The sequence below is a fragment of the Gossypium raimondii genome, chromosome 5 (genome assembly GCF_025698545.1).
Source record: "Gossypium raimondii isolate GPD5lz chromosome 5, ASM2569854v1, whole genome shotgun sequence".
NCBI classification, from domain to species: Eukaryota; Viridiplantae; Streptophyta; class Magnoliopsida; order Malvales; family Malvaceae; genus Gossypium; species Gossypium raimondii.
In genome coordinates, this window is record NC_068569.1 from 53,604,805 (window position 1) to 53,615,107 (window position 10,303).

At 27.0% G+C, this 10,303-nt stretch overlaps 1 protein-coding gene across 1 annotated transcript; it reads right to left on the reverse strand.

The window, feature by feature from the left end:
- Positions 1–2,160: 2,160 nt before the first annotated feature.
- Positions 2,161–3,609, reverse strand: LOC105768324 (protein ULTRAPETALA 1). Its single transcript, XM_012588204.2, has 3 exons — positions 3,433–3,609; positions 2,640–2,964; positions 2,161–2,559 (listed from the first exon to the last, which is right to left on the reverse strand). The coding sequence occupies exons 1-3, from the start codon at positions 3,605–3,607 to the stop codon at positions 2,385–2,387; spliced, it is 675 nt and encodes a 224-aa protein (XP_012443658.1). The 5' UTR covers positions 3,608–3,609; the 3' UTR covers positions 2,161–2,384.
- Between the last annotated feature and the right edge of the window lie 6,694 nt (positions 3,610–10,303).

The following is a 10,303-nucleotide window of genomic DNA, read 5'->3' on the forward strand; positions in this document are numbered from 1 at the left end:
TTCGAAAATAAATTTAAGAACATTTCTACCCTTCAATAACATTGCCCAACTCTCAAGTACCAAAACCAATTTCTTTAACTATTGGCAACCTCCAATTGTACTGAAATGAAAGCAAGAAAAATCACAAAACTCATCAATCCTTTAGAACACAATACCCAAAAAACTAAATATCACAAACCCTTTAAAACACCCATCAATCCATTAGAACAAAAAATCCAGAATCAACCCATAAGAACACAAAACCAAGCAAAAAGAAGCAAATCAAAACCAAGACCCATTTCGAGTTTCTGGGTTCTTGAGATTCAGGCATCGTTCCAGGAATCCTAACGATCAAGACGTTGCAAACGGTGAGGAGAAGCCACGATCGAAGTTCCATGATTATTCAACAATTGGATCTGCAGATCGAGGCTTGAAAAGTTCTAAAGGTTGAATTTTTTTTTCGAAATTCCGAAAGCTAATCGAAGAACTAAAAAGCAGAGAAAGAGGCGAATCTTTCAATCCCAAATTTGGATTGAACAAAGGCCGAACGGCAGCATAATGGCAACGGCGGCCAAGGGTCATCATGGAAGAAGGAAGAAAAGAAAATTATATGTTAATTTTTAACTTAATTTTTTAATATTTAAAAAATATATTTAAAGAGATATTTTATTATTTTGGCTTTTTATTTTATTATAATTTAAAAACTTAAAGGGGTATTTAGTCTTAGGTCCTTGGTTCAATTTTTTCAAAATTTAAGTATCACATTAGAAGATTTGTCAAAGTTTAAATACCAAATACGACAGTATCCCTTAATTTAACAAATAAAATAAATAAATACAAAATATTATTTGATATTGTTTATTTTAATTATAATTAATATAATTATTATATGCCATAACTATAATTTTAGTAATTTTATTATTTATTTAGTTAATAAAATAAAATAAAATAAATATTTATTATATATGTACACAATTTAATCTTTTACCCAATGTTTTTAACTTTTTTTCTCATAATAGTTCATTTTATCGCTACCGTCGCGATTTAGTCCAAATATATATTTGAACATGGTTTTTACTCTCAATGTCATTGTTATTTTCAATCTTATCCAAATTAATTTCACCGATGATCCAAATGGGATCTAAGGGTTTTGGTTGGATGCACTTCTGGAGATGACGACTTAGCATAGTCTATGGATCAAATTAGATTGTTGGAGAAGTATTACATTGTTTTTAAAATTAAATTGGCTGAATTGAGAATCAGTTGAGGTACCGGTTGAGAGTTGAATCGGTTGATTGAAAAATCAATATAAATTAATAAAATTGATTTTTTTTAATGATCGAAATAGGATGGATTACCAAATCGTACGAAAACTTTGCTTGGATTTGATAGTTGTTATGGGTTGGAGCACTTATGAAGTTGCCGTGATTTGGGGTTTGTGAGGTGGATGATTTTAGAGGGTTAAGTCAGAAGATTATGGAGCCTGAGAGGAGGTAATTTATGTAACAAAGATTTGTAACCAGACAAGATGGTCACAAATCTAGTTTTGATCGAAACAGGAGCTCTTAATTTCAAGTACAATCAAATGGATATTTACAGATGAATCAACTCCTGGTTAATCTTTTCAACAATAACAGATGACATCAAACAAGTTGTTGTAATTGTATGGTGGTGTAACCAAATGTAGCCACAACATTACACTCTTCATAACTTAAAGCATGCTTTAATCTATTTCAGAGCAAAAAGAGAGAAGAATAATAAAATTAATATGAAAGCAAATCGAAACCTCATAGTAAAAAAACTGTGTGTGTGTAGCCTATTCAATGAGAGGTACACTATTAGGCTATAATAATAACCTCTTACTCACCGACATGATTTGAGTGACATGATTTGAGTGAAAGTGATATATACAACTATCACTCTCATTTATTAGGCATTCCACACATTGTATGATAGAAGGAAATGCTTGTTTCTTAAATATTTTAAATGAAATGAAATCAAGGACTTTAAAAAGTAATAAGGAGACACCACAAATTGTAAACATGGCGTTGGATGAAATGCCTTGATTATGGCATTGTAAAAATTGTTTATGTATGCATTTCACTGCATAAATATGTACCATGAATTGTAAGTAAAGAAAGATCTAAAACCAAACATAAAACAACATGAAGAAACAAGCTGTAATAAAAGAAACTGGTTCATTTTAAACTGTTTATAAAGTTGTGTTGGACTGAAAGTTCCAACCTTAGTCTCCAGTTTTCAGCTAAGAAATTATTCTAAAACAAACCAAACATAACAAAATCATAGCAATCCTATAAAAACCATTGGAACAGTTTTCCAGTTGGGAAATGATAGTCAGAACATCGAAACTTAGAAAGGGCCGATGTTGGATGCCTTGTTACAGCTCAAGGCTCGGCATTTTGGACGAAATCGACGCAAGTGCGACACTTGCAATCGAGAAATCGGCACTTGAAGCACCCGAAACACACACAAGTAGTGCAGCCTTTGCACGATGGAGATCGAGGGCAGCCTCTGCAACTCTTCCTGCTTGCTCGTTCTTCATCAACTTTGCAGGTGATTCTGAAATCGAAAAACAAAACAAAACAGCCGATTAGGATTTTTATCAAGCTTGAAACCGAGTACGCGATGTTGAAACTTACTTGTCATATGGCCAGTTAGCACACTTCCACTTTCTTGCCTTGGCAGCATCATGGTACCTCCGGCAGTCCTCGTCGGTCCGGAGTCGAAACCGACGTTCTTTCTTGCACCTCGAGCAACGGACAAACTCGTCACGATGGAAAAGGCGCTTGGCTAGCGTGCTTGTTAGCTCATTGGCTCCATTTGATGCATGTTTGTAGTATTTCAGAAGAACAGTCCTCCATAAAGGAACCTTCTTATTTTTCATGACCACCCAAATATGGTTCTTCCATTTCCTAGTTCCTTCTTTCCCAGAATGTTTTTCGAAATCATAAGGTGTCAATTTCTCTGGTTATCAAAGAATTCACCAAAACAATGTCAACAAAACAAGATTTGAGCTCGAAGATGACATGAATCAACTGAATTAAACTCAGCTTTAATGCTATTCCATCCTTATCAACATAGATAGAGTTTCAACATTGATGATCTTGGATATCAAACCAGGATATTAAAATCTATTAACAGCCAAATGTAAATCACTGTGTATGCTAATGGGAGACTCTTAAATACATATAATTAAAATCAAAGAAGAACAAACTACAGCTTGACGCTTTTTTATTGAGTGTTTGATGTTCAACTTGATTTAACAACTACATATATGATTCCAGGAAATTTCAGCAATGGAAAACCAATGACAAGTTCAATGTATATAAGGTGAAATTGAAGTTCATCAAAGAATTGAAAAGCCAAATATGAAGTTGAAGTTACAAACAAAATTAAGCTAAAACAATTGCACTGAAACAAAAAATGAATTACCTTCCTCACAAGATGGAGTGCATTCGCAAGATATCAGAAATTGACCATTGGTGAAAACCCTAAGCTTCCCAATGGTATCACCATATTTTCTGCTGGTACATCCACACTTAACCTCAATGAAGTCCGACCCTCTTTTCAATCCCTCAATGTCTTTCAACTCTTCTTCCGTGAACATATTCGATAACCTAGAAAAGAAAATTCAAAAAGAAAAACCCTAATACAATTGCTTTTTATTCAAAAAAAAAAAGAGCAATAAAAACATTGAAATTTTTATCAAACCAACAAGAATTTGAAAGAAAACCCAAGTACGGATTTTGATGTATTTACATATTGAGCAAAGAAAAGGGTTTCCTTCTTTATTTATTTAAATGTGTCCTAAAATTAAAACGAAGACATACAATGCTGAAGAAGGTACCAAATTGCTGGTTCTATGTAAATAAAGAACCGAAACTCACTCATCGAAGATATGTCAACAAGCATGCAAGAAAGCTAAAACGTGTAAAAGATGAGAGAAAGAGAAGGGAATTAGTTTGGGCAAAGGATAATTCACATACATTAACTTCACCTAAAAAGATTATATCAATCAATATAAATACATAATTGTTTTTTCCAATTAATTAATGCAAAATTTTACAATTTCCACCAATAATTAATAAAATAATATTTATTTTACAAATAATCAATAAAACTCCACATCTTTTACATTAAATTTATTTTTTTCAATTTTATGGAAAATAATTTTTTATGTGGAATTTTTTTCATGGGCTTTTAATGGTTTCTTGTTAAATAAAATAAAAAATGGGTTATTATATATCTAGGGAAAAATTACATGCATCATAAATTCTTACAATATGGTAAAAGGAATTTTCAACATATATTAGATCTTTCTAAATCACTAAAAAACCCTAAATATTACAACTTAATCATCAATTCATCATTAAATGTGTTTCTCATGTTGTCAAAATAATGGATTATCGAATAGTTGTCTCAATTGCTCTTTACAAATAAGAAAAACAATAAATTTGAATGAAGGAAAAAGGGAAATATGTAGATAGAAAATAAGAAGTTGAAGCATTTATTTAAGTGGTGAATAAGGGATTTTCCACTAAAATTTTGAACAAATCAAAGCAAAATGGTTTTAACAAATGAAAATTTTTAATATTTTAATTAAAATAACATAACAAAAAATCTTACTTATTTTATAAATCCAAATAATTGAAGCACATAAGATTGAAGAAATATCAGAAATTACCTTGTGTTCATCTGAGATAAACGAAATCTGATTCTGGAGTTTTCGATGCTTTGTCAAGATTAATCACTTTTTACACTCTATTTCAATGACACAGTCGGCGAAATCAAAACAACAATTGATACCTCTCTAAATAGATTTAAAAGTTGAAATCTGACCTGTCAAATTATTTTTCGCTCATTTTAACAATTCTTTCCCTATATTGACCTAAATATAATTTCATTTAGTAGACTGTTTTAGTATAGAATCCAAAAGTTAATAAAAAAAGTTAGGTAAAAGAATGACGCCACTCAGTCCACAGCACACGAAATAAATTCAGATACCTGTGCACTTATTATTGGCTAAGAGATGCCTACAAAAAGCAATGTTAACGTTTATGAGAGGTGATTAGCCTCTCATAGAATTTCGAGACATCTGGTATGATAGAAAATGACCACTTCTCTGAAAAAAATTTAATTAGTTGGAAAAAAATCTCCACTATGCTAAAAAATATTTTCTCTTTTTTTTACCAACAAGTGGTTAGATGTAATAGTAAGACACATTACATTCCCAACGATAGGACCTAGGTTTGAACTTTGGTGACGGCATTATTGGGAGGAGTAATCCCAAACCCTGAACATAGATCGTAAAATGGACAATTTTTAATAATGTAACTTTTTTTTTTGACAATTTCTTTCTCTCTACCGTGGGAATTTGGTTACTTAGTATAATAGTGGGAAAATAACTTTCTCTAGAGAAAGTTAAAATTTATGCATGAGATAAAATTACCCTTTTTATGATTGATTTATATTTTAGTTTTCTACCAGACATTTTCACCCCAAAATCATAAAAAATATTTAATTTTAAAATTAATATTTTTGGTACATACTTTTAAATTTCTTTTGAATACTATCGAATTAGCTTTTAAATTATATCCTAATTTAAATACATATTAGTAAATATTTAAATTCAATTATATATTAATTTTGAAATAAATATGTTATTTTATTTTATTAAAATAAACAAATATTATTTAAAATAAATAGATTAAATTACATATTTATTAATAATCAATAAAACTTCACATCTTTTTACATTAAAATTATTTTTTTCAATTTGATGAAAATAATTTTTATATGAATTTTTTAATGGGGTTTTAATGGTTTCTTGGTAAATAAGATAAAAAAATGGGTTATTATATATGTAGGAAAAAATTACATTGCATCATAAATTCTTACAATATGGTAAAATGAATTTTCAACATATATTAGATCTTTCTAAATCACTAAAAGAACCCTAAATATTACAACTTTATCATCAATTCATCATTAAATTTTTTCTCATGTTGTCATAATAATGGATTGTCAAATAGTTGTCTCAATTGCTCTCTACAAATAAGAAAAACAATAAATTTGAATGAAGAAGAAAAGGGAAATATGTAGATAGAAAATAAGAAGTTGAAGCATTTATTTAAGTGGTGAATAAGGGATTTTCCACTAAAATTTTGAACAAATCAAGGGGAAATGGTTTTAGCAAATGAAAACAAAATTAATATTTTCAATAAAATAACATAGATTGAAGAAAGATCAGAAATTACCTTGAGTTCATCTGAGATAAGCGAAATATGATTCCGGAGTTTCCGATGCTTTGTCAAGATTAATCACTCTTTACACTCTATTTCAATAACAGAGTCGGCGAAATGAATTTATAATCAGAATAACAATTGATATCTCTCTGAACAGATTTAAAAGTTGAAATATGATCTGTCAAATTAATATTCACTCATTTTAACAATTCTTTTCCTATATTAACCTAAATATAATTTCATTTAGTAGGCTATTTTAGTATAGAATCCAAAAGTTAACAAAATGAGTTAGGTGAAATAATGACGCCACTCAATCCATAAAACACAAAATAAATTCAGATGCCTATGTATTTATTATTGGCTAAGAGATGCCTACAAAAAGCAAAGTTAACGTTTATGAGAGCTGATTTGCCTCTCATGGAATTTCGAGACATCTAGTATGGTAGACAATGGTCACTTCTCTGAAAAAATTTATTAATCAGGAAGGGCACCCATGAACCCTGAACATGGATCATACAATGGAAAATTTTTGAGAATATAAAGTTTTTTTTTTTTTGGGAGTTACTTTTTCTCTACCATGAGAATGTGGTTACTTAGAATAATAGTGGGATAGTAACTTTCTCATCTTGAGATAAAATTACTGTTTTATCGTTGATTTATATTATTATTTTTCTACCATACTTTTTTCACCCAAAATCATAAAAAAATATTTAATTTTAAAATTAATATTTTTGGTACATACTTTTAAATTGTTTTGAATAAATTAGCTTTTAAATTATATCCTAATTTAAATACATATTAATAAATATTTAAATTTATTTATATATTAATTTTGAAATAAATATGCTAATTTATTTTATTAAAATAAACAAATATATTTAAAATAAATATATTAAATTACATATTTATTAATAATAAAATAATTTTTTCTTTAACATTAATTTTATAGGCTAATTTTAAGGAAGAAGAGATTTATTAAATTTAACATTTTACATTGATATTTGCTATTAGCAAAATTACTTTTACAGTGATAAAATAAAATGTTATAAACTTGAGAATATACTAGATTTAATTAGGTGAACCCATATTTTAATAAGGTTAAATTTTTTGTTCAAAACTATTTTTTAATATAATATTTTATTTAATACCTCTCAAATATTGAACAAGTCTTCAGACTTACACACTTAAACGAGTAACTCGTAATTTGAATAAATCTACCCAAGACTAATGCCTTTCTTCTAAAATAAAATAAAATAATTGTAGCTTTACCTATTTTTGTATAAAAAAGTTTTGTATAATTTTCTTCAAGTTTCTTAATTTTATGATAATTACGGTATAAGCAACTGATATACAATTTCATCCTTATCAAGTGTTGATTGAAGATATCACCATTTTTTTCAGCTTTTCAATTGAACCTAGAGATTAATGGGTTATCTTTAAATGGAATATATAACTATAAATAAATAATATTTTGAAATTATTTTTAAAATATAAATATTATAGTAGTAGATGGTGTGAAATTCTATTTTATATATAGTTTTAACTTAATTTTAATTATTAATTAGAGAATGTAGATTTTAAATTAAATTAAAATATGGTGACCACTCAATAATTTATTGTAACATTATTTATATTTTCAAATATTTATTTCAATTTTAATTGTGTATTTAATTTGTAAAAACAGTGATAAACTTAATAAGACTTTTTAGAACAAGTTAAAATTTATAGTGGTTTATTATGTAAAATTGTAAGTTGAATTATTAAATATAAACAAATTGGAAGGACATATTATAAAAATATAACTAGCAAAACACCATTAAAAATTATATAAAAAGGCAAAAGGGTTTATGTTGCAATTTTTCCTCCACAAATAATTACTTTCTAAATTTTTATAGTGTAAACACATAATAACATAAGAATTATTTTACAAATAATCAATAAAAACTTCACATCTTTTTACATTAAAATTTTTTTCAATTTGATGAAAAAGAATTTTTTTATATGGTGAATTTTTCATGGTTTCTTGTTAAATAAAATAAAAATGGGTTATTATATATCTAGCAAAAAATTACATGCATCATAAATTCTTAGAAGATGGTAAAAGGAATTTTCAATAAATCTTTCTAAATCACTAAAAACCCTAAATATTACAACTTAATCATCAATTCATCATTAAATTTGTTTCTCATGTTGTCATAATAATGGATTAATCAAATAGTTGTCTCAATTTCTCTTTGCAAATAAGAAAAAACAATAAATTTGATTGAAGGGAAAAGGGAAATATGTAGATAGAAAATAAGAAGTTAAAGCATTTATTTAAGTGGTGAATAAGGGATTTTCCACTAAAATTTTCAACAAATCAAAGGAAAATGGTTTTAACAAATGAAAAAAATTTAATATTTTCAATAAAAATAACATAAGATTGAAGAAAAATCGGAAATTACCTTGAGTTATATGAGATAAGCGAAATCTGATTTCGGAGTCCCCGATGCTTTGTAAAGATTAATCACTCTTTACACTCTATCTTGATAACAGGTTCGGCGATATGAATTTATAATCACAACAAAAATTGATATCACTCTAAACAGATTTAAAAGTTGAAATCTGATATGTCAAATTAATTTACATTCATTTTAACAATTTTTTTCCTATATTGACCTAAATATAATTTCGTTTAGTAGATTGTTTTAGTATAGAATCCAGAAGTTAATAAAACGAGTTAGGTGAAATAATGACGCCACTCAGTCCACAGCACGCAAAATAAATTCAGATACCTGTGTATTTATTATTGGCTTAAAGATGCCTACAAAAAGCAATGTTAACGTTTATGAGAGGTGATTTGGCTCCCATGGAATTTCGAAGTATCTGGTATGATAGAAAATGACCACTTATCTGAAAAATTTTAATTAGTTGGAAAATAATCTTCACTTTCAACATGCTAAAAAATATTAAAATTTTAAGAATATAACTTTTTGGGAGAGTTACTTTCTCTCTAAGATGAGAATGTAATTACTTAGAATAATAGTGGTAAACTTAATAAGACTTTTTAAAACAACATTAAAATTTATAGTGATTTATTATATAAAATTGTAAGTTAAATTATTAAATATAAAGTTATAAAAAAATATAACTTACGAAACACCATTAAATATTATATAAAAAGACAGAAGGGTTTATGTTGCAATTTTCCCTACAAATAATTACTTTCATTCCTTATCACATGTCATTTTTTATAGTTGTAAACACATCATAACATAAAAATCTTGTAATAATATATATAAGATTTGGATTGAGTATTTGTTGATTTGAAATTTTTTAGTTGGTCGCGTTGACGAGTTTTATTTCATTAATTAAGTTTTATGTGAATTTTTATGAAATTAGTTTTAACAAAAAAAATTGAAGCTTTTTATTTTTTTATATCAAAGGAAAATTAAATGAAAAATCTTAGATTTCAAAGTAGAGTTATAATTGCTAAAAAATTTATAACTTATTGACATAAAATGAACCTATTTTAGTTAAAATTTTATCTTAAAAAATTTAAACCAATTTTTAAAAATGCTTTTTTCCTAAAATGTTTCAAATTTTAGAATTTTCTTTTTCAATTTGATGAAAAAGAAATTTTATATGGAAATTTGTTGATAGGTTTTTAATGGTTTCTTGTTAAATAAAATAAAAAATGGGTTATTATATATCTAGGAAAAAATTACATGCATCACAAAATTAAACTTTTGAATTAATTCGAAATTACTAAAACAAAACCCAAAAGATTACAATTTAGTCATCAATTCATCATTAAATTTATTTCTCATGTTGTCACATTTAAAATTGAAGCATTTATATAAGAGGTGAATAAGGAATTTTCCACTAAAGTTTTTAACAATGATAGAATTAATGTTTCTCAATGAAATAACCAAATAATCTTAGTTACTTATAACTCTAAATAATTGAAGCAAATAAGATTGAAGAAAAATCAGAAATTACCTTGATTTGATTTTAGATAACTGAAATTTAATTTTGGAGTTTCCGATATTTGTAAAGATTAACCAGTCTTTACATTT

Coding starts and splice junctions, on each gene's coding strand:
- LOC105768324 (XM_012588204.2), bottom strand. CDS start 3,607: ATGTTCACGGAAGAAGAGTTGAAAGACATTGAGGGATTGAAAAGAGGG. Junction 2,965..3,432: donor CACTCCATCTTGTGAGGAAG/GTAATTCATTTT, acceptor TTTGATAACCAG/AGAAATTGACACCTTATGAT. Junction 2,560..2,639: donor GCTAACTGGCCATATGACAA/GTAAGTTTCAAC, acceptor TTTCGATTTCAG/AATCACCTGCAAAGTTGATG.